Source organism: Capra hircus, chromosome 19 (genome assembly GCF_001704415.2).
Source record: "Capra hircus breed San Clemente chromosome 19, ASM170441v1, whole genome shotgun sequence".
Lineage (NCBI taxonomy): Eukaryota > Metazoa > Chordata > Mammalia > Artiodactyla > Bovidae > Capra > Capra hircus.
The window spans coordinates 53,154,306-53,179,436 of NC_030826.1; the positions used below are offsets into that span (position 1 = coordinate 53,154,306).

Below are 25,131 nucleotides of genomic sequence, written 5' to 3' on the forward strand. Positions count from 1 at the left end.
TTTTTTTTAGGAGCTGTGTGCCAAGAATCAGGCAGAAAGACCAAACATTTATGTATCACAGAGGCAAATTTTCTATGTAAACTCTCTGGATTTTTAAATAGTTGGCAACAAATCCTGGTGGACACTGTGATGATCCAACAAAACAGTTTTGAGATCGTAAATAATCAATGCTAGATATTACCTTATGGCCATCTGGTCTCACCAAACCTTTTGTGAACATGTTTTCCCTCTGTTGTAAGAGTGACGCATCAATGCTGTAAAAGCAAAAACCATGCAATTGTTGTAGCCACGCGTTCTGGGAAAGAAACTCACTCAGAAGGACAATGCAGATAGTGCAGTGCAGGTTATTACACCAGCGGGCCCAAGGCAGAGTCTCCTCCTAGCCAAGGACCCTGACCAGTTTTTGTGAAAACCTTATACACCCTAAGTGTACTTGCTCAAACCCACCTCCCCAAATTCCTTGAAACTAGTCTGGACAAGGTAAAAGAGAGATACGATCAAAGTTAACCCATGATTCATGTGTCACGAGACTAGATAAACAGTGGATATTTATCAATAGGCCTGTGATCATATCCCGATGAACATAACGGGATTTACCACTTTGTTCTGTTACAAAGATAATTAGCATATTCTTTTAGGCAACAGAGAGTCCAAGTCCAAGTCCTGAGGCTCTTTTACTGGGGGGTCTGGTTTCCCATTGGTCTGCCATTTCTATAGACACTGGGCACAAAGTTCAGAGTCCACTGGGAGGGTGACCATGCATGTAGCCTAATGTTCGCAGCCTAGCCTGAGACGGAGTCCAGCTCTGTCTGTTTCCTCCTTCACAATAGGAAGGAAGTCTTCCTTTCCCCCAAGACCTCTAGCAGAAGAGAACTTTTCAGCAGTTTCTATATGTACTTCTAGGGGTGGTGTGTGTGTGTATCTATCAGTCGGTGTCCTGTCTTTTCAGGTAACAGCACATCTCAGCTTTATCTGCACCCAGATTGCAACTATCTAACGTTCTATAAAATCTGTCTGGTATATATTAGATGGTCTACTGATCTACTCTAATTCCAATCAACCAGTTTCCAATTGGGTAGCTCCAATTTTTTGTTGTTGCTATTATGAATTGTATTGATACTACAGCCAACAGACACACACACATCCAACTATGCCTGGAGCATAAACATTAGCAAGCAAGATTTCTGGCAGGGTGTATGTGCCTTCAGCATTTTTGATTACAGCCAACTTGCCCTCTCAATCATCAGAGTGGGACACGGTTTGCTTTGCCATCTTGTCTGCCTTTTTCATCCTGCCTATTTTAATCAGAGTTCTACCAATATTGATGGCATCTGTTTAAAAATATGTATCTTACAGAGAATTCCCTGGCAGTTCAGTGGTTAAGACTTGGCACTTTCACTGTCAAGAACACAGGTTTAGTCCGCTTGAGAAACTAAAATCCCATAAACTGTGTGGTGCAGCCAAAAAATATATACAATTTTAAAAATAAATAAAAATATACATCTTTTGGACAAACACCATCAAGTCAATGTATTTCTGTGATTCATTTTCTATTTAGCACCAACATGTTCCAACTTATTTTCCATTTAAAATTTTATTTTACTGAAAACTTCAGCTGCTTAGTCTTTTCTATAAGGTTTTTTTTTTTTTTAACTTTATTTTGCTTTACAATACTGTATTGGTTTTGCCATACACTGACATGAATCCGTCACGGGTGTACATGAGTTCCCAATCCTGAACCCCCCTCCCACCTCCCACCCCTCTATAAGGTTTTTTTAAAATTATTACTTGTATTTTTATCACAATAAGAGTAACATATATAACATGAATAAGATGTAAATAGCAAAGTTGCTATATGTGATAACATTGCATATACAGAGAAATCTCAGCATTTTCGGTTTTGGTTACTTTTCATTTTTATGCCAACTGAAAGACGTATAATTAAGTGGAAGAATTTAGAATATCTGCATTTTTTTCCCTCTATCATTCTATTATGTATATATATACACATAATTATATATGGTAAAATATATATAAAATTTAGTTTTAGCCATTTTTAAAAATTGGAGTATAACTGACCTACAACTGTACGTTTTTTCCAGCTGCACAACATATTGATTTAATGTTCTAACTCATTACAAAGCAATCGCCACCATTTCAACCATTTTTAAGTGTACAGCTCAGGGGCATTAAGTACGTTCGCTTTGCTATGCAACCATCGCCACCATCCATCTCCAGAACATTTTCTTCCATCTTCTCCAAATCAAACTTTATCTATTAACAATTTCTGTAGGATTTTGTAACAAAAGTTTAAATGCATGGATTAAATTTTATCAAAACCAGCTTCTACCATTTTGAGCCTTTGAACTCCTATGTCTGGGGTCCATTTTTTAACATCTAAATTTTTGAATATTTATTTTACTTATGTATTTTGTTGCGCCAGGTCTTAGCTGTGGCATGTAGGATCTTTCAGTTTTGTCTTTAGGATCTAGTTCCCTGACCAAGGATTGAACCTGGGCCCCTTGCACTGGGAGTGTGGAGTCTGAGCCACTGGACCACCAGGGGAAATTCCACTTTTTGGTGAAGCCCTGGGATGTTATCTTTGGGACTAACACTTTGGCCAGGTTAGCCTTGGTGGCTCAGTGGTAAAGAATCTGCCTGCCAACGCAGGAGACATGGGCTTGATCCCTGATCCAGGAAGATCCCACGTGACGTGGAAAAGCTAAGCCTGTGCACCATAGCCATCGAGCCTGTGCTCTGGAGCCCGGGAGCCACAGCTACTGAGCTCATAGTACACGGAATAATCATGTACCCTTTACTCGGATACTGTTTACATTTTGCCGATGTGTATTATCATTCTCACTCTCTTTTCTCTCTCTCTATAACACACACACACATAACACACTCATATACACACATATGTATATATATTTTAATCTGAGCCATTTATTGAGATTTTCTTGAGGCATGGCTGATTTACAATATTATATACATTAACTTTCATGTATACAAACATAGTCATTTACAATTTTTAAACATTATACTCCATATATAGTTGTTATACCGGCTATTTTCCCTGTGCTGTGCAACAAATCCTTGTAGCTTATTTGGGTTTCTATTTTATTTATTTACTTATTTTTGGCTCTGCTGGGTCTTCACTGCAGTGTGGGCCTTTCTCTAGTGGTGGAAAGCAGGGGCTACTCTCCAGCGGTGGCATGAGGGCCTCTCACTGCAGGGGCCTCTCCCGTGGAGCGCAGGCTACGCTGTGCAGGCTTCAGTGGCTGTGGCACATGAGCTCAGTAGCTCTGGCTCCCGGGCTCCCCAGCACAGGCTCGATGGCTGTGGCGCACGGGCTTAGCTTTTCCACAGCGTGTGGGATCTTCCTGGATCAGGGATCAAGCCCATGTCTCCTGCATTGGCAGGCAGATTCTTTACCACTCAGCCACCAGGGCTAATCTGGCCAAAGTGTCAGTCCCAAAGATAACATCCCAGGGCTTTCTGGGATGAAGCCAGACGTCAGGTGGAGCCCAAGACCGAGCAGACATGAAAAAGTGGAGCAAAAAAAAAAAAAAGGGACAGGGACTTCCCTTAACCACTGGGCAGTCCAGTGGTTAAGACTCCACACTCCCAGTGCGGGGCTTTTGTGATTCAATCCCTGGTATGGGGACTGAGATCCCACATGCGGTGTGGTTTGGCAAAACAAAAACAAAAAAAGGAGCAAAAACTGGTTCAGAGAGCTCTTTCTCTTTATGTTGGTTGCAAGCTGTCATTTCTGCTTTACCTTCTCAGCCAGAGGGGTGGCTCTGGGCGACACACATGGACCTGGGCCAGACCTTCCCTGGAGCCCGCTTGATCCAGGCGGGAGGAGGGCCATGGAGATTTGTACTCAGGTTCAGAGCAGCTTGAAGAATGGATTCTGGCGGTGGGGGTGGGGGTGGGGTGGGGCGAGTGAACAGAGGCACTCCTGGGCTCGGGTAGAGCTGAGGCCAGCGGGAGAGGGAAGCAGTGGGGGTCCTGGAGAAGCTTCCCGGTCGGGATACATGCTGGTGGTGGCAGGGTTCAGGTATCATCGGGACTCCTGGAAGATCGTTTTCAAAATAATCTGCAGCAGGAAGGAAAAAATACAATAGCTCTGGAGTTGGAGAGGCTCTTGGGAGGATCTCTCGGGAAGGAATTTGATTAAAGAAACAGGCTGCCTTTGCGGTCACAGAAATGTAACTTAAATGAGCTCCTTTCCATCTCTCATTTGAAATGTTTCCATGAACCAAACATACACCTCCCTCCGGCTTGCTGCCTGCTTCTGTATGAACCATGAGATAAGAATGGCTTGACGTTTTTAAACGGTTGGGGAAAAGAATTGAAACAAGGATATTTTTTGTGACATGTAAAAATTACAGAACACTCATATTTCTGCATCCATAAATAGTTTTATTGGAGCACGTGCGTGCTAAGTCGCTTCAGTTGTGTCTGACTCTTTGCAACCCCGTGGACTGTAGCCCGCCAGGCTCCTCCATGGGATTCCTCAGTCAAGAATACTAGAGCGGGTTGGCATTTCCTCCTCCAGGGGATCTTCCCAATCCAGGGATCCAACCTGGATCTCCTATGTCTCCTGCATTGGGCAGGCAGATTCCCTACCACTGAGCCACCAGGGAAGCCCACGAGGCAGCTTTTGAGTAGCAATGGCAAGAGTTGGGTAGTTTTGTCAGAGACCATATGGCTTCCCAAATCTAAAATATTTACTAGGTTTTTTAAAAACAGATGTCATTTATGGCTAAGGTGGCTCAGTGTTAAAGAACCCGCCTGCCAATGCAGGCGATGCGTGTTGGATCCCTGGGTTTGGAAGATCCCCTGGTCAGACCCAACCAAGCACATATGTGTACACATTTATGAATGCTTGTTTTTTCCCTCAGTTAAAAGAGTAATACAAGAGATGTGTCCCTGGTGGTCCAGTGGCTCAGACTCCATGCTTCCAACGCAGGGAGCATGGTGTTTGATCGCTGGCTGGGGAACTAAGATTCCACATGCTACATAGCATGGCCAAATAAATAAATTAAATTAATTAAACAAGGAGTATTGATTTTAAAAAGTAACACATGTTCACGGTAGAAAATATGGAAATGGATTTTTTATTTTTTAAAGCACTTGCAATACCACTGGTAAATGGTTTTTTTTTTGGATGCATATACATCATGCCTCTCATATCATAAAACTAGGGAGATGCTAGGTTAGTTATTTTTTGTGTTTTCGCTCTTACTTTTGAATCAACTTAACATATCCTAAGAAGTTTTCACAAACTTCAATCTATTACCTGATTATATCAGAATTTAACCTCATTAGATATTTAGGTTGTTTCCAAGTTTTGAACATTAATAAAGCTGTAGAGACTATCTTTCAGTGTTTCTCTGATTATCCTGAAAACAAATTCCAAGCATCAGAATTATTGGGTCAGCAGACTTGCATCCGTTTTGCCAAGCTGTACCCTAGAAACATCAAGTTGACGTGTTTCCACCAGAAGGACCAAGGAAGCCTCCCCCACTTCACCACATTCTCGTCAGCACTGGACATAATTATACTAGAACATTTCCATCGAGAGGTGGGAGAGGACTCGTTTTCAGTCACATTTTTATGATCAATGTGAAGTGAAAGTGAAAGCCGCTCAGTCGTGTCCGACTCTTTGCAACCCCATGGACTATACAGTCCATGGAATTCTCCAGGCTAGAATACTGGAGTGGGTAGCCTTTCCCTTCTCCAGGGGATCTTTCCACCCCAGGGATTGAACCCAGGTCTCCTGCTTTGCAGGTGGATTCTTTACCAGCTGAGCCACAAGGGAAGCCCAATGATCAATAGAGCATTTTAATCTTCCACCATGTCTACTGGCCATCTATATTTATTTTTTAATTATCACTAATTCTTTGTCCATTTTTTCTATGTATTTCTGTTCTTAAAGAGGAATAAGACCTGCTCTTATTACACTTAATAAGAAGTACAGACTACTATATATAAAATAAATAAGCTACAAGGTTATATTGTACACTGCATGGAATACAGCCAATATTTTATAACTTTCAATGGAGAATAAGCTATATAAAAATATTGCATCACTATGTTACACATACTATTGCAAATCACCTAATTTCAGTTAAAAAAAGAAAAAGAACCATTTTATTGATTTGAAGGACTTCCCTGGTGGCTCAGTGGTAAAGAATCCACCTGCTAATGCAGGAGACATGGGTTCGATCCCCGGGTAGGGAAGATCTCCTGGAGAAGGAAAATGGCCACCCACTTCAGTATCTTTGCCTGGGAAATCCCACGGACAGAGAAGCCTGGTGGGCTACAGTTTAAGGGGTTGCAAAAGAGCTGGACATGACTTGGCGACTAAACAGCAACTGATTTGAAAGTGCTCTTTGTGTGGTAAGGATAATAACTATGATAATTAAAACTGAATGTTATAGGGTGTTCTCTGGCAGTCCAGTGGTTAGGACTCTGGACTTTCACTTTGGAGGGCCAGGGTTCAATCACTGGTTGGGGAACTAAGATCCCAAAGCAGCCAAACCAAACAAAACCAAACCAAAAATCTGAATGCTATAAAAGTCCTATTGTGGACTAATCAGCTAATCAGGGCTGGAGGGAGGGAGAATTGGAGGAAGGTGGTGAAAGGTACAAACTTTCAGTTGTAAGATAAATTATAAGATAAATAAGCACTAGGGATATGATGCACAATGTGATAAATTTAATTAACACTGCTGTATGCTATATATGAAAGTTGTTAACAGAATAATTCCTAAGAATTCTCATTACAAGGGAAAATTTTTCTTTTTCTTTTCTTTTGCATCTATGAGATGGTAGATGTTCACGAAAACTATCATGGTTCATTTCATGATGTTTGTAAGTCAAATCATTATGCTGTAACCTTAAACTTATACAGCTCTGTATGTCAATTTTAACTCAATAAAACCGGAGGGAAAAAGTAAATATTAAAAAAAAAGTAAAGCTAATCAGGTACCCACTTTCTGAGAAAAAGAAAAGAAAGCAGTAACTGTATATTTTCTGGCATGGAAAATATTTTCCCCAATCTGGCCTTTGACTTTTTAAAATAATTTTTAAAATTGACATGTAGGTGATTTACAATGTTTCAGGTATATAGCAAAGTGATTAAGTTATATGTATATATACTCTTTTTCAAGTTCTTTTCCATTATAGATTATTACAAAATACTGAATATAGTTCCCTCTGCCATAGTTCCCTCTACTACACAGTAGTAGGTCCTTGCTGTTTATTTTACATGTCTGTTAATTCCAAATTCCTAATTTATCCCCCTCCTTCCCTTTTGGTACCTGTTAAGTTTGCTTTCTTGTCTGTGAGTTATTTTGGTCTTGTAAATAAATTCACCTGTATTGTTTTTTAAGATTCCACATATAAGTGAAATCATATGATATGTGTCTTTGACCTCACTTAGCATAATAATCTCTGGGTCCATTTATATTGCTGCAAAAGGCATTATATCATTCTTTTTTATGGCTGAGTAAAATTCCAGTGTTTGTGTGTTTTTGTATAAAACACATCTTCTTTATCCATTCATCTATGAGTGGACATTTAAGCGATTATAAATAGTGCTGCTATGAACATTGGGATGCATATATCTTTTTGAATTAGAGTTTTGACTTTTCTGGACAAAACAAAAACTCCAGTCCTGGACATAAATCAGGAGCGGAACTGCTGCATTGCTGGATCATATGGTAACTCTAATTTTAGTTTTTTAAGGAAACTCCATGCGGTTCTCCATAGTGGCTGCACCAATTTACATTCCATCAACAGTGTAGAAGGGTGCCTTTTTATCCTTAGACTTTTTTATTATTATCCTTACACTTTTAAAAGGGTTCACCACATTAAATTTGTACTAAACATTCATGTGGTCAAATCCATCCAACCTATCCCCATGGAGCTGGCCTTGTGTCTGTGCTTACACACAAGCAGGCTAATACTTCTCATACCTGCCTGGCCCCATGAAGATCTCATTGGTGTGCCCAGGACCAGCCTCTGCAGATCACCTGGGGCTGTTTCAGAGGGAGGTGAAGTTCAGGAAGCAAGAGTGGCCCTCCATCCTTACTGTCAGGTCCCCTGGATGCCAGGATGCCAAAGAACCAGCAAGGGGACTCCCTGTACCCTCTGCCTGCCCACCCTGACTCACGTGTAAGGGCTATGCCAAGACACATTCTGTCCACAGTGAAGGGATGCACCCTACCTGGGTGAGCACGTAGTCTTCCTGGGTTAGGTTCCAAAGGATTTCAAAGTGGTCCATATCGTGGAGCTCTTCAAAGGAGGCTTTCCACCCTCCGTGGCACAACGTCTGTGTAAGAGAAATGAGGGAAGAGGAAACATGAGGCCCGTTGGCAGGGAGGGCAGTGGAGGTGGAGAAGGGCTCTCGCACCTGCTTACCAGGTGCTTACTGAGTATTTGTTAAAGAAATGACTGGTATCATAGGGTCCATTTGGGTGAAATAAACAGGAAGATAATAAGACGGGACAACCCTCAACCCTCAACTGAGCCAAAAGAGGGGTGCTTGGGGTACCTGATAAAACTCCCTGGACTGTCGGTGGAATTCAGGGCTGTCGTGTTGGCCCACAGTCACCAAGATGCGGCAGGCTGGATAGCTGGGCTGGGTGGGGGCTGTCTCCAGGTGCCACAGCGGGCTGTTCCTCTGAGCATCCTCCCTGGTGTGGGGTAGGTGAGGTCAGGACAGAGGAAAGCCTTTGCTGCAGCCCTGTCCCTCCTCACTGGCTGCAGGCCAGCTGAGGGGGATGAGGGGACAAGTGACTTACAGGGTTGGGAGGAGGGGGGCATTCTCAGAGGTGTGCATGATGGGCTCCAGGTCGTAGACCCCACTCAGCAGGAAGAAGCCTGTGAAGGTAAAGAACAGTCACTGAGCCAGGCTGCAGATGGGGCCAAGGCCCCACCCAGACTGGGCCTCTTGTAAGCACTGGATGGAGCAAGATGGGCCCAGCCTGCCTTCAGGGCCAGAGGGGCAAGACAAGGGAAGGGGCAGAGAAGAAGCAAAGCAGGCCCTGCTCCCTGGGTGCAAAGCCCCCAGGTCAAGCCGCTCACAGCTGTTGAGATTTCGAGCAACTGGTATAGACCCTCAGGCCCATCAGGGCAGGGTGAAGGCTGCCTAGTCAGACTCATTCCCCGTGGAAACCTTTGAGGTTGGGCATGACTCCATGCTTGGTCCAGTCGGCCAGGAGCATCATGGCAGCGAGGTGGGCCCCAGCAGAGTGTCCACACAGGTAAATCCCCCTTCAGTGGGTCAGAGCAGAGAGCAGGGTTTGCTTTCAGTGTAATCAAAGCAACAGGCCAGCATATCAAGGGGTCCCCATTTGCCTTCTGCTCAAAGCCAGAGGGGATGGCTGGGCTGCATCCAAGGAGGTGAATCCACTGTCTTCCCACCCAGTCTGACAAAAGGAAAATTTGCAGTGATACCCACTGGTTGCCTGGATACTGCTTCTGGACAAACACGATGCTCTGGGTCACCTGGTCTACCATCTGGTCCAGGGTGCCTGTGCAGAAGGCAGGAGCTGTGTCAGGCTCCATCAGGGGCTCTCTCCCCTCCAAATCCCAATGGCCCTTGTACCTGCAAGACCACCCTCATTACCTTTGGGGGCAATGTCATAAGCCACTATCACCACGGCCACTCCCTGTGCTGTCAGTGGGTTGACCATGAAGGCTGATGTGTCTTTACTGCAGAAAGAGACAAAGACATAACAACTGGAGGCCACTTGGCCACTAGACTGCTTCAGTGTCTGGTCCACCCAGAGCCCTGCCCTTCTCTGACCCAGGGCGGTAAGGGAAGAAGTGAGGCTCTGTCCTTACCACATCACATGCTAGCTGTGGCATCCTAGAGACTATATTTAACCTCTAAGCCCGGTTTCTTCCTCTGTAAAATTGAGATAATTATGTTGTTTCTCTTCGGAGGCTGTTTTTGAGAATTGAAGGAGATCAGACATGCAAGGAGCTTCACAAGGCAAAGGGTAAAAATGCAATAAATGGAGCATTAAAATGCTGTGGTTGAAGGGCAGTAGATCCTATAATTGGAGAAAGAAATGGCAACCCACTCCAGTGTTCTTGCCTGGAGAATCCCAGGGACGGGGAAGCCTGGTGGGCTGCCATCTATGGGGTCACACAGAGTTGGACATGACTGAAGTGACTTAGCGGCACATCCTGTAACAAGCAACTCCTTAGTATGATCCTAGGGAACCACAGTGTCTGTGAAAGTCTCAAATACCCCTCTGCTTATCTTAGGGTACCCACTGGGGCCTGGGACTCTCTTTGTTTTACTGCTAAAGGCCCCAACCCCTGGGAAACCACTCAGTTCTGAGCAAAATGGGATGGTTAGTCACTGTGGTTTTCCATGATTGGAGAGTAGAGTGAACATGCTCTTCTCTGAATATAGTGGGTTCAACAGTGTCCTTCCTCAAAAGATATGTCCAAATCCTAAACCCTTGTACCTGTAAATATGACCTGATTTGCAATAGGGTCTATGCAGATATGGGCTTCCCAGGTGGTTCAGTGGGTAAAGACTCCACCTGCAATGAAGGAGACTCAGGAGATGTGGGTTCAATCCCTGGGTCAGGAAGATCCCCTGGGGAAGGGCATGGCATCCCACTCCAGTATTCTTGCCTGGAGAACCCCATGAACAGAGGAGCCTGGTGGGCTACAGTCCACAGGGTCACAAAGAGTCAGACACATACTTAAGAATCTTGAGATGGGATCATCCTGGATTTAGGATGGGCCCTAAACCCAGTAACTGGTGATGTTGTAACAGAAATGAGAGGAAGGATGGAGATGCAGACACACAAAGACCCTGTGAAGGTGAAAACTCAGTTTGAAGTGACGCAGCCACAAGGTGAGAAAAGCTTGGAGCCCCCAGAAGCTGGAGCCTTTGGAGGGAGCGCGACCCTGCCCACACCTTGATTTCAGACTTCTGGCCTCCAGAACTGTGAGAGAAGACATTTCTGTCCCAGGAAGCCCCCACGTTTGTAGTAAGTTGTTGCAGCAGTCCCAGGAAAGGAAGAGGCTAGGCAAAGACGAATCTCCCCTTTTCTCCATTCATCCACATCCCCTGACTCACCTTCCGCTCTGCCAGTATCCTCCGTGAAAAAACACCAGGAAAGGCATAACTGTAGGACAAAACAAAGGGCGTGTGGGCCAAGGCAGGGCTCCCAGCTGAGATCCGAGGGCAACCACCAGCCCCCGGTTACCTTCAGATACTGCCTCAGGAAGGTAGATGTCCAATTTCTCTCCTTCTCCGGCTCCATAGGGAACATCGAGCAGGCTCCTCCTCGTGGCCCGGGCCCTCTTGGTGACTGTCTCCGGAAATGGACAAGTCACTGTCAGTACAACCTCAGGAGGCAGCACGTTCTATTATTATTTTGCTGAAAGCCCCTTTGGGTTGACCAGTTGGCTCCAGCGGTCAGTGTTTCCCCAAGTCCATATGGTAATTGGGCCTGGGGTCTGAAGCATTCCCCCAGATGTGTAGTTAAAAAGACATCAGACGGACCCATCTGAGTGGAGGTAGCACCATCTTTGATGTCTGTCTCTGGTGAGCTGGCAGTTGACTGGCACCATTTCTACCTCGACTCTATTACATGTTTATTGTGTGTGCTACCCTTGGCTACATGCTCCTGGAAGGATAAACTTGTCCAAGTATTTGAAAAAATAATCTTCTAGAAACTAAGATATAAAATCACTTGAAACAGATAATACAACACTATGAATATATAACTGAGTGCCATGATGGCAGAGGTCAGAGTGATGTGAAAACTGGCTTAGGACTGGGGTTGAGAGAAAGGAGGAAAGGGACTGTAAATAAATTAAATATCAAAGGCGAAGGCGTAGAGGTGGGAGTGAAACAGAGCAGGACTCTATGGTCCTTGTGCCCCATGTCATCTGCCTGCCTTTTGTCTGTGGAACATTAGCCAAAGAATAAGTTTAATCAGAGAAGTGAGAAAATGCAGAAACGAAGGAAAACAGTCAAAGAAGGCCCAATAATAATAATAATAATGTCATAAAACACAGGCAAGGACTTTTAGTTCCTTCTCAAGGGCTATAGATTATATTCGGAGCCATATCCTGTGAGCTGTCTTATAGATAAAGCCCCCACCATGTGGAAAAAGTTAACCACAGGATGACCAGACTACAGCCCACGATGCAATCTGCCACAATTGTGAGAACTGGCCCCAGAGAAATGGAAACAAACCGACTGTGGAACTGAAGATTAATTGTACCTAAAACAATCAAGACGATGCTGGTCAGACCACTGGTGACCAATTTCAAGATGACTGTCAGAGCTGACTGTGCTGTTTCTCCCTCCGTCTATAAAAGCTCTTGCCCCCTGATTGTCAGGGGGCAAGTCAGCATTTGAACAGGTGTCTGCCTCGCCCTCGCCTGCTGAGTTGCTGGCATCCAAAATAAAGCAAATTTTCATTTCCACCAACCTGGCCTCTTTATTGGCTTTTGAGAGGCAAGCAGCCAGCTGGGCCCCACTTTTAGGAAGAGGAAGGGACTCTCTATGTTCATGGACTTTCAATGTCCCCCAAAGGCCCCACTTCCATGACTGAAACCCGGGCAGCTCAGCTCCCGCCACCTTTGGGTACCGGGGAGTTTAAACTGATAAGTTCTTCCTGTGGGGCAACTTGGAAATATGTACCAAAGCCCAAGAAAATCATATTCCTTGATGCATAAGACCTTATCCATCCATTATTATAAGGAAGTAATCAGAAATATTTTTAAAGACTTGCTTTAAAGATGCTCACACTAATGCTATTTATGACACTGAAACATTTTAGACACAGCCCAAGGGACCTACAACAGAAAACTGGCCAAATACATTATGGTATAGCCCCTTTCTCTCCTTTATTTTTGACCTCAGCATACATCCATCCTTCATGTATTTTTATTTACTGTTACCCTCACTAGACCATAAGCTCTGTGACAACAAGGGCTTTGCTTTGCCCACCTCTGTACAACAGAACCTGCTACATCAAAACCACTTGAAAGAAAATTGTGTAGGGAATTCCCGGCAGTCCAATGGTTAGGACTCTGTGCTTTCACTGCCGAGGACAGCTCGCGTTCAATCCCTGGTCTGGAACTAAGATCCCACAAGTTATGCAATGAATAAATATTCCAATACACAGTGTTGGGTCAACTGAATGGGAAAAAAAAAACCTTTTTTGATCCCTATCTCATACCATATCAGATCAGTTCCAGATGGACTATAGCTTTAAATATAAGAGCAAAGACAATAAACCTTTTATTTTTATGGTGCTTTTTAGTGATATGTTTTTAAATATTTATTTTTATTTGTTTATTTGGCATCGCACTTATGATAGTGATTTGAAATGTATTTTTCAAAAATATTTTTTATTTGTTTCATTTTTGTCTGTGCTGGGCCTTCATTGCTGCACACAGGCTTTCTCTAGATGCGGCAGGGATCTCTAGATCCTTCACTGAGCTGCACGGGTCATGGCTTCTCTTGTTGCAGACCACAGGCTCTAGACGCAAGAGCTTCAGCAGTTTCGGTGTGTGGCCTACGTAGTTTTGGTCCTTGGGTTTAGTTGCTTCGTGGCATGTGGGATGTTCCAGGACCAGGGATCGAACTGGTGTCCCCGGCATTGCAAGGTGGATCCTTTTTTTGTTTGTCTGCTTTGACGTGAAAGTAGGATTTACTGGTGGACATGAGTAAAGAAGAGACAGCGCCAAGCCTCTCATGAGTGCAGGGCCCACCATTTGTCCAAGGGAACAGGATCAGGGATGTCTCTGACCCCACAGCCATCCGGCATGAACTGTTACTCTGCTTCCATGTTTTCAAATTTATCCAAGTTAAACTTGGCAAATTCCCACTTCTGGTGGCCAGGGAACTTGAACTTGGCCCTGCGCAGGGCCTCAGTCACGTGCTCCTTGTTCTGCAGCTTGGTGAGGATGGACACATCTTGTTGATGCCGATGACACGGAAGGGGTGGCACCCCACTTGGATGTGAAGACCATCTTTGCCCTGTTTTCACCACGGAATTGTTGGCACAAACCCGGGCAGCCTCCAGGGCTTTGGAGGAGAGTTGCTCACACTTGTCTGACACCGTGTGGGCACAGAGTGGGAACCCATCCACGTTTGCCTTCTTCTGTTCCAGGTCAAAGATGCAGATCTTAGCATCAGGGACACCCTGGCAGAAGTCAGACTTTGGGTTCAGTGTGTTCTGACAATACCAGTAACACCGGGTGGGGCGGCAACCCATGGTGAGACTAGGATCTTAAATGGGGTGCCGACGGGAAACAGCGAGGCGGATTCTTAATCACTGGACCACCAGGGAAGCCCTAACTTGAACTGTCTTTTAAGAATGTCACCATATTTTGTAAACTGTGTTGAAAAGTTGACGGGCAGGTACCTGTGAAAGTTATGAGCTATCTGAGCATTAAGTGAGATGCCATTACTTTTTCTTTTGAAGAAACAATCCAATTATAAAAAAGATACAACAGCCATTTCCATGAAATACCCCTGACAAGGTGACTGTCATTATTAATATGGATATGGAATCTCTCTCTTCTAAATCCAAATGGCAGCGTATGAAATGCATTTCTCCCTGTTTCACTTAATATTTCTTGGAGAGCTTTCCTAATCAGTACATAGACAGCTTCCTCATTCTTTTCTTTCTTTTTTAATAAATAGGTAACTTGCTATTCCGTCCTATGGCTGCACCTTAATTTATTTAACCGGTCGTGCCAGTTTTTAGGCCAAAGCAAACCTCACCAGATCATCAGGAAAGTCTCTCGGTTCCCTCTCTGTTTATCCTGAATCCTGAATTTTCTCCCCGCCCCCACTGAGACCACCCTGGATCCCCCTCCCCTCTCCCCCGTTTTCACCAGGGCTCCCTGCAGCCCTGCAGGTGTGAGCCAGGTATAACCTGCATCACATCCCATTGATCTGAGGTTCCTGTCAGTTGCTGGGGCTGCCCTAACAAAATCTCACACATACACCCAGGGGCTTCGACAACAAGACATGTATTTCTCAAAGTTCTGGACCCTGGAAGGGAGGATCAAGGTGGCGGCAGGGGAGGTGTCTGGTGAGGGTCCTCCCTGGGATGGCAGAGGGCTTTCTGGCTGGGGGCTCCCGTGGCCTCTTTGGGTTTGGGAGCAGCTCTCCCTCTCTCTAGGGAGACGAACCCTCTGTGTCTCTTCAAACAATCCTACTGGAATAGGACTCCATCCTTTCGACCTCATTTAACTTTTTTCTTCCTTAGAGGCCCCCCTCTCTAAACACAGCCCCACTAGGAGCTAGGACTTCAACGAGTGAGCTTTTTAATAATAATTATTATTATTTTTAAATATTTATTATTTATTTGGCTGCATCAGGTCTCAGTTCCAGCACTCAGGCTTAGCTGCTCCTCAGCACATGGGACCTTAGTTCTCCAACCAGGGAGCGAACCTGCGTCGCCTGTATCAGAAGGCAGATTCTTAACCACTGGACCACCAGGGAAATCCCAAGTAATTATTCTAATAGAAGACAGTTTTTTCTCCTTTTCTTTTCTTTGGCTGTGCTGTGCAGTATATCTTAGTTCCCCAACCAGGAGTTGAACCCATGCCCCTTCAGTGGAAGCTTGGAGTCTTAACCACTGGACCTCCAGGGAAGTCCCTTCAACACATGAATTTTTCAGTCCATGACAGCCCCACACTCCCTCCCAAAAGCCCCAGAGCTCCCCTGCTCACCTTCCCTGAGAGGTCTGCCAACCACCTTCCCTCCAGGTGTGAAGGTGTTTGTTCTGGACAAGCTCCTCATACCGCAGGCTCAGCAAAGGGGAGCAATTTAATTAACACAAGAGTTCTGGAAGTACACGTGGACCCAGGAGATTTATGTTGTGCCAAAACGAAGAAAAAGATAATGAAACGTATGCTCTAAGTTGAAGAGCAATTAAAACCAAGCAGCTGTCAAGATTCGTTGTCACCCATTAAAAAAAGTCTCTCTCTGCTATTAAAAAACCCAACTGAGCCTGACAAAGAGAAACTGCCTCTCTCCAGGAGGTGGCATGATGGGCTGATGGCAGGCAGCTGGGTGCAGGGACAGAGACTAGGGTGACTCACTGTCTCCCCCAGGGCCTGAATACTGCCAGCCCTCCAGGCACTGCATCTACAGGCCGGGACACAGAGGGGCTTCAACAAGGCGCTCCAGGATAAGCCCAATTACAAACTTCCTTTTTTGAGAGAGCAAAAATTCATTTTCTATTGCTCACAGTCCAAAGTGTCACAGCTCGGACAGAGAGAAACTGCAGGTCTCAGGACCCAACTGAGCACTGTGTGAGAGCAATTAGGAGAGGCAGGGGCCAGAATCCCTAGAGACTAATGCAGGCGTGGGGCAGGGAGACCCATCGGATGGTGTCAGAAAGCTGAAGATCAAGGGTTTATCAGGTGCTGTGGGAGCAATTTAAGAAGCGGTTAGGGTCCACCAGCCTTCTTCTTTTTTTTTTTCAAGTTATGCTCTATTTTTATTTATTTATTTTCTGTACACTCTTTTTTTTTTTTGGCCTGGTCACACAGTATGTGAGATCTTAGTTCCCCGACCAGGGATTGAACCTGCGCCCCCTGCGTTGGAAGCATGGCGCCTTAACCACACGACCATCAGGGAAGTCCCCTCATCTAGCTTCAGAACTATTCCCTCTCAGTCTTTTAATTCACTTAGAAAACAAATATTTATATAAGCAGCGATCTTGTGCCCATTTTGGAATTTTACAGTGATAAAATAGGAAAAAAAATATCCCAATCATGTGTGGCTTACCCCTTAAAGAGGGGGACAAGCACTTATAAATGTCAGGTAGCAACACGTTCTATAAAAATGAGCCAGATCTGAAAAGACTACACACTGTGTGATTCCAACTATTCTGGGAGAAGTAAAACAATGGAAACAGTGAAAAGATCAGTGGCTTCTGTGGGCTGGGGTGGGTGGGAGGGAGGGATGAATAGTCGAATACAGGATTTTGAAGTCTGTCTGTGAACACAAATAGGGAGGGAATATCTGGCAGGACCAGTGGACAAGCTGGAGAAGCTCTGGGAGGTTGTGGGGTAGGGGGGTTTCTGGGGTTCAGTCATGTTTAGTTCAAAGTCAGAGAAAAAGCAACTTTCCTTCTGATTCTCCACACGTGGGATCTTAGTTCCTCAACCGGGGATCAAACTGAGGCCCCAGCAGTGGAAGCCTGTGATCTTAACCACTGGACTGCCAAAGAAGTCCCAACCATTTTAAAGTGAGCAAGTCAAAACTGATGGTGTTATTAAAAAGAAAAAAGTGAACGATTCAGCAGCACTTAGCATGTTCACAGCGTTTTGCAACCATCACCTCTATCTAGTTCCTAAACATTTTTTTCCAGGGGTCCCCTGGTGGCTCAGTGGTAAAAGAATCTGCCTGCCAATGCAGGAGATGCGAGCTCAATCCTGGGTCCAGAAGATTCCCTGGGGAGGAAAATGGCAACCCTTTCCAGTACTCTTGCCTGAGAAATCCTACGGACAGAGGAGCCTGGTGGACTACAGTCCACGGGGTCGCAAAGAGTCAGACATGACTTAGCGACTAAACAACAAAACATTTTTTTTTTCCATCTCAGAAGAATACCCATTAAGCAGCCCCTATAATCACAGCTTTGTGTCTCTACAGATTACCCTGTTCTGGATGCTTCGCATAAATGGAATCGTACATGAAAATAATGATCATACATGTAAATGTGACCTTTTGTGCCTGGCTTCTTTCAGTGAGCACTGTGTTTCAGGGTTCATCATGTTCTAGTATGTATCAGTAGTTCATTCCTTTCTTGTGTCCAAAATAATTCCATTGCATGGACATATCACACTTTGTTTATCCTTTCATCTGAGGATGAATCTGGACTTTTCCCACCTTTTGGCAATTGTGAATAATGCTGCTATGAACATGTGTGTACATGTATTTGAGTACTTATTTTCAATTATTTGGGGTTAGAATTTTTAAACTGAACTACTGTTGACATTACATTAGTTTCAGGTGTAGGACACAGTGATTCCACATTTTATAGATTATAGTCCATTTAAAGTTATTACAAAATAATGGCTATATTTCCCTCTGCTATACAACAATATATCCTTGTTTCTTATCTACTTTACACATAGTATTTTCTATCTCTTCTAGAAAGAATTTTTAACACTGTTCTACTATCAAAAAAAAAAAAAAAAATTGCAGGGAGCTACCTTGTGGTCCATTGGTTAGGACTTGTAGATTTCACGGCCATGGCCCTGAGTTCAATTCTCGGTCAGGTAACTAAGATCCTGCAAGCCATGCAGTTCAGCCAAACAACAAAAAAAAAAACCCACAAAAACCCCACAACAAACCAGGATTGCACACTATTAATACAGAACGCTTTCTTCCAGGAGAAAGTAAAAAGAGACTAGAAGGAACCGCATTACAATGTGAACAATGGGTGGCAGAATTATTGATGGTTTTATTTTCCAAAATCCTTTTCAGTAAGCAAATGCTCCTTTTGTAATCAGAAAACAATTGTTGCCTAAAAATGGCCAGCCTCAGTGCAGGGCGGGGCTATTACAATGTGGTCTGTGAACACTGGGTGCCTTATAGTGTTTGCTACGGGTCCATGACGAACTAAGTAAAAAGCTGTCTGCAAACATTTGTATAATAATATATGCAGTTTGGCAGAATGGCTGTTTCTATTGAAATTAGGGCTAAGAAATTTGGGCTTTCAAACAACTTGTACATGAATGCTCACTTTTCACAATCGCCAAAAGGGGGAAATAGCCCAAATGTCCATCAGCGGATGAATGGATAAACAAAACGTGGTCCATCCACACGACGGAAAATTATTCGTCCATAAATAGGAATGAAGCCCGGGCAGGCTATAACAAGGACGGACCTCCAAAACCTTGTGCTAAGCGAAAGCAGCCAGACACAAAAGATCACATCTTGTAGGATTCCATTTATAGGAAACATCCAGAATAGGAAAATCCACAGAGATAGAAAGCAGTCATTTGTTGCCAGGGCCTGCCTAACGGGTAGGGAGGTGTCCTTTCAGGGTGATGAAAAATGTTTTGGAACCAGACAGAGGAAATGGTGGTACAACAACGTGAATGTACTGAATACTTCTGACTTGTACACTGTAAAATGGTTAAAATTGTACATTTTATGTTATGTGTATCCTATCACAGTTAAACAAAAATGGGCCTGTATTTTGTGTGCCTTTGTCTTTTTCCTTTGGTTTTATCAGGTGGAAAGGAAAAAGAGCCAACTCAGCCTTAAAAGGCAGGAGGATCCCTCGGAGAGGCTGTCAGCCGCAGAAGCTGTCAATCACGAGGCCCCACCCACATCGCTGGTGATTGGCTCTCCTGAGGCGAGGCGTGGCTTGAGGGACAGGGAGTTTGGAAATGTGCCCCCAGCCTGGTTACACAGGCACCTTATTTAGTTCCTTGTGCAATGTATTTTTGAGATTAGTTTCTTGTACAATGAGAAACGCGGGGCTGGAAGAAGCACAAGCTGGAATCAAGATTGCTGGGAGAAATAGCAATAACCTCAGATATGAAGATGACACCACCCTTATGGCAGAAAGTGGAGAGGAACTAAAAACCCTCCTGATGAAAGTGAAAGAGTGAAAAAGTTGGCTTAAAGTTCAACATTTAGAAAACTAAGATCATGGCATCTGGTCCCATCACTTCATGGGAAACAGATGAGGAAACAGTGGAAACAGTGGCAGACTTTATTTTGGGGGGCTCCAAAATCACTGCAGATGGTGATTGTAGCCATGAAATTAAAAGACGCTTACTCCTTGGAAGAAAAGTTATGACCAACCTAGATAGCATATTCAAAAGCAGGGACATTACTTTGCCAACAAAGGTCCGTCTAGTCAAGGCTATGGTTTTTCCTGTGGTCATGTATGGATGTGAGATTTGGACTGTGAAGAAAGTTGAGCACCGAAGAATTGATGCTTTTGAACTGTGGTGTTGGAGAAGACTCTTGAGAGTCCCTTGGACTGCAAGGAGATCCAACCAGTCCATTCTAAAGGAGATCAGTCCTGGGTGTTCTTTGGAAGGACTGATGCTGAAGCTGAAACTCCAATACTTTGGCCACCTGATGCGAAGAGCTGACTCATTGGAAAAGACTCTGATGCTGGGAGGGATTGGGGGCAGGAGGAGAAGGGGACGACAGAGGATGAGATGGCTGGATGGCATCACCGACTCGATGGACCTTAGTGTGAGTGAACTCCAGGAGTTGGTGACGGACAGGGAGGCCTGGCGTGCTGCAGTCCATGGGGTTGCAAAGAGTCGACACGACTGAGCAACTGAACTGAACTGAACTGAAATTTACTGCTATGCTCACTGCTTCCACTTCTGTGAACCGGCCTGCTTACCGCTTCAACCAAACTGCATAGGCTGGAAAGTCACTAGGACCCGGAAGCCCACGCCATATAAAAGATATCCAGAACAAAGCCCGGGAGCTCAGACCCTGGAGGCGACTCTGCTGAGCCCGCACCGGTGCTGAATAAACCCTGCATCTCCCAATGTCGCTAATCTCTTTCCGTTGCCACAGATTCTAAAACATTTTTACTGAGAGTCTTACTAAACAAATTTAATAGCTACTGGTAGAGGACACAGTTCTTCCAACTTCCCTCTGCCCGTGTTCACCTAGCCTGGGAGAGGCCAGGGGAGAATAAACATGACCTACTCATTGGAAGAGAACAGTGCCCACTGCAAGTTACTGGTGGAAGATGTTAGGATGGAGTAGATCAAAAGAAAAACAATGTCCTTCTTCCTGGTGCAAAAAAGGAAAAGAGAGTTTACCTCCCTCCCTTTTCTTGGAGAATTTATTTTTAGGAGACATCATCATAAATCCTGTCTCTACCCCTTTGGGAATGCATGTAAATATTTTTTAAAGCTAAATGAGTCTCTTGCCAGTTTTACAACTTAGGAATGTTTTTCTCAAAGACCTGGGAGCTCTTTGGGTTTTTACTGATGTGGACCATTTTTAAACTTTTTATTGAACTTTTTACAATACTGTTTTTTGACTGTGAGGCATGTGGGCTCCCTGACCAGGGATCACACATGCACCCCCAGAATTGGAGGATGAAGTCTTAACCATCGGACTGCCAGAGAAGTCCTTGGGAGCTATCTCTTTGAAGCGTATTATCAGCAAGATAATCCATGGGAGGGCAGGACCCTAATTTCAATACCCATCCAGCTACAAGTTGCAAAGCCATTTTTTTTGTCATAAAGCTATGGGGATTTTTTGTTTTCCTCTGGATAATGACAATTTGCAAACTCAGATGACCAGCCTAATGACTAGGTGGATTTAGGAGGGACTAGGGTAGCAGATGGGCTTCCCACCTGCAATGTGGGAGACCTGGGTTCCATCCCTGGGTTGGGAAGATCCCCTGGAGGAGGGCATGGCAACCCACTCCAGTATTCTTGCCTGGGAAATCCCACGGATACAGGAGCCTGGTGGGCTACAGTCCACAGAGTCGCAAAGAGTCAGCTACTGAACAACGACAACAATGTGGTGGTGCCTTTGGGAGGTAATTAGGTGTAGCTGACGTCATGAGGATGGAGCCCTTGTGGTGGGATTAGTGGCCTTATAAGAAGAAGAAAGGTGAGCATTTCCTTCTCTTCTTTCTGCCATGTGAGGATGCAGGGGGAAGAGGTCTATCTGCAAGCCAAGAAGAGACCCTCACCAGGGGACCAAATGAGCTGGCACCTTGACCTTGGACTTCTCAGCCTCCAGCACTGGGAGAAAGAGATTCCTATAGTTTAAGCCACCCAGCCCGTGGCATTTTGTTATGCAACCTGAGCTGACCAATACAAAGACAGATAATATGTAAATACAGTAAATTTTTTAAAATCAAAATTTATGCCAAAGAAGTCGATGATGAACAAAATGTCAACATTTCCAACAGAGACAGGCTCCACCCCTTGCATGCATGGCTCTTCTCACTCCCCTGGCCTGAATGCCCCATCATCACACTCACCTTCTTCACCAATGCAATGGGGCAGATGCACGGGGGGCACCTCTAGGCCAGCTGGAGCACCGAAAACAGGAAGGGAGGTGGGATGTGAACGTAAAGCTGTCCACAGGGCTTCTCGGGAGGGATGGCTAAACACAGTCTCCGAGGGCTTACTTTGGAGTCTCAGAGTCTCTTCTTAGCCCTTGCTTCTTATGAGAGACTCCCTTTCTCTAAAGGGTCAGCTCTTTTTTTCCCTCAAGACAATCATGGTAGACAAACAGGTTTGCTACCTGCTCACATAGGTGTCACTGCGCACTCAAATAAATACTGAGTCTATAGAGACATATTTGGTGCAGAGCTAAGCATGGTAGGGAACTCTGAAGAGCCCAGGATACAGCTCCAGCTCTATCAGGAGAGGGAAGGTGCTGAAATGTGCTGGAATAAACCCCCACTAGCCTGTCCCTCCAGCTGGGTTATCTCGGTGTAGAGAACATCAATCCTGGGAGCTCCATCTGGCCTGCTGGAACAAAGTGCATTTGCCAACCTCCAACTTTCTGACTTGCAGGAGAGGCTGGCTGCTTCCTCACCCACACATTCTCTGTGGAAACTGCCTGCTTGACCCAGCTCAAAAGGTGGCAGCACACACTCTGGAGACCCAGGACTGGGATGGGAATCAACCTTGAGACTTCAGTAGCTTACAGATTCCCAAGCCCTGATTTCATTTAAAAAAAAAAAGCTTCTTTGATTTGGTAAATAGCAACAACATTCCACTTTCAGCAGCTGAGTGGGAGACCTTCCTTTTTTCACTCTACTTCCCTGGGCCACTGTAGCCTTAAGGCCTGGGCATAGCTGGCTGGTTGGCTGGTTGGCATAGTTGGCTGGTTGGCTGATCAGGCAGGGATGTGGAGCACAGTCTCTGAGCCTCCCTCCCCCTGGCAGTCCTGCAGCCAGGGCTTCCAAGCAGATGAGATGCCTGGACTTTGGGAACTGTCTGGAGAGGCTGGGGCTATGAGGCTCCTCCTCCCTGCCCCAGCATCTTGAACCACTGCCACATGCTAAAGTCCACCCAAAGCGGCCACAGAGAGGTCCCCCAGTACCTTCGTCTCCTATCTGTGAATAGGTCCTCATGGCCTCCTCTGCTCCCAGTCGGACGACCCATCTGCTGGGGGAGTACTGGTTATCCAGCTCCTGCGGGACACAGACACGAGGTTCCGTAAGACCTCTGACCTCCATGCAGACCCTGCCCGTGCCCCTCCACGTGCCTGGATGCTCCTCTCTGCCTGGAGTGGCCCCTTCCCTGATATCTCTCATAGATGCCCTCAGCTTCTTTCAAGCTCCTCCAGCCTCCAGCCTGGCAACCCAGGCCCCACTCTCCCCCCACTAATTAACTAGATGTTTCAGATACAACAGAAACAAGATTGCAAGTGCTGTCAGACACTTGCCGGGAGGGCAGTGGCCTTGCTTTTAACCAGAGGAACAGCCTTAAAGGGAAATGAGGACCCATTAAGGTGTCCCAGTGAATGCCACCATGGGCACCACTTCTACAGCAGCTAAGATCACAGGAAGCCAGATTGCTGGGGTGGTCGCTGCAGAGAAAGTGAGGTGAAGCTGATCTTCCCTGACAGGACATAAATCTGACCAAAGGTCACAGCACTATCAGTGGCCCAGAGGTGAAGAGAAAGGAATCAAAGGTCAGATGATTGGAAATGTTGACCAGCCTCAATTGCTGAAACACAGAGGAAGGGGGGCTGGAAGGTGGAGGGTCTTGGATGTCAAGCTAAAACGTTCAGACTTAATCAGAAAGTAATAAGGAACAAGGTTTTGGAGAAAGCACTCAGACACACAACAACAACCACAAAACAAAAAATGGGCAAAGGCTGGACTGGGAAATTTGAAGACAGGGCGGCCTCATGGAAAGGTCTTAGGCTCTCTAGTCAGATGTGCTGAGTGCCATCCAAACTCCAACACTTGCAGCCTCTTTTACCCTGGGCAACTTTCCTACAGTCAGTTCAGTCATCTGTATAATGAGCAAAACAACAGTACTTCACTTCATGTACATATCCTATAGCTTTCAGCCCGGTTAGGCTGCACTCCTGGTGAGGCTGAAAGCTATAAGGCATGTAAATGAAGTAAAGCTAACCATTCAGATGTGGGTTTCCTCCTCGTCCCACCGAACAGGGCTCTTGGCCAGTGGTGTTTCGCTCTGTACCATCCGTGCCCATAGGATGTTTCCAGCCATACCTGGCACACTCTGTGATTGCTATCATCCTCTTTATTGCTATTACTTATTTATAAGAATGGTAATGCAATGGGTTCTGAGCGTGCTCTCATATTGTAGGGGTTTGTGTGAGAAAGAGAAAGACAAGAGAGAGACTGAGAGACACACACGCACACACACAGAGGATGGAATTTCTTGGGGGCAGTATCCACAACTGTCATCACATTCTTAGATGTGTCCACGATCTGAGAAAGAACTGCTGCTTAAAATGCAGGAAAACGAGTCAGGAAATTATAATTGAATGATAACCATAAGGATTGCTTTGCATATGTGGTTTCTTTCTTTTCTAATGGAGGAGAGAGAAAGAGTGGCTTTATTTCTTTGCCAGGCAAAGGGGGAACACAGTAGGGAGTGCCTCAAGAACTGCGCCCCACACATGGGGTTTCTAACCCTCACGACCATCCTGCAGGAATACCAGCCTTTCTGCTTCCTTCAGGTCTGGCACATTCTCTGCACATTGCATAACCTCAGATTAAGGTTAGGAACTTCGGCCCCAACCTCCTCTGGGTTTATAAATATTAACATAGCCAGGGCTTCCATATTCTACCCTTAAAATCAGGCTAGCAAAAGCCTGTCTGTGGAGAGAAGTAAAATAAATCACAGTGCTAAAGCTTTGGGGACCTGCTACACAGTACCAACAGCCCCCACAGGAATGATTCTAAACTTCTCTCTCAACTCTCATGTAGTGTCTGAGCTACACTCCTCAGCCCCAGCCTCTCTCCCTGTGATTCTCCTACCTCTTTAGACATCCTCTTCCAGGGAGCCTCGTGCCTGTGATTTCCGCCTGAGACGTCCATCCCGGCTTTGTACCACCAGACGCGTAGGCGCGCGCGCGCCCCCGCCTTTTTATAGCAGGTG

At 45.3% G+C, this 25,131-nt stretch overlaps 2 protein-coding genes across 3 annotated transcripts; both read right to left on the reverse strand.

Moving 5' to 3' along the window:
- Positions 2,927 to 25,088, reverse strand: AFMID (arylformamidase). 2 transcript variants are annotated; one of them, XM_005694095.3, is made up of 11 exons: positions 25,011 to 25,088; positions 23,093 to 23,183; positions 11,253 to 11,357; positions 11,123 to 11,171; positions 9,647 to 9,732; positions 9,479 to 9,551; positions 9,194 to 9,291; positions 8,820 to 8,898; positions 8,570 to 8,711; positions 8,243 to 8,347; positions 2,927 to 4,102 (listed from the first exon to the last, which is right to left on the reverse strand). In XM_005694095.3, the coding sequence occupies exons 1-11, from the start codon at positions 25,068 to 25,070 to the stop codon at positions 4,067 to 4,069; spliced, it is 924 nt and encodes a 307-aa protein (XP_005694152.2). In that variant the 5' UTR covers positions 25,071 to 25,088; the 3' UTR covers positions 2,927 to 4,066. The 2 variants fall into 2 exon arrangements, with proteins under 2 accessions (XP_005694152.2, XP_005694154.2); XM_005694097.3 differs by lacking the exon at positions 25,011 to 25,088 and adding an exon at positions 15,751 to 15,865 and having other exon boundaries at positions 23,093 to 23,175.
- Positions 13,433 to 14,839, reverse strand: LOC106503281 (60S ribosomal protein L10-like). Its single transcript, XM_013972539.2, has one exon. The coding sequence runs from the start codon at positions 14,280 to 14,282 to the stop codon at positions 13,839 to 13,841; it is 444 nt and encodes a 147-aa protein (XP_013827993.2). The 5' UTR covers positions 14,283 to 14,839; the 3' UTR covers positions 13,433 to 13,838.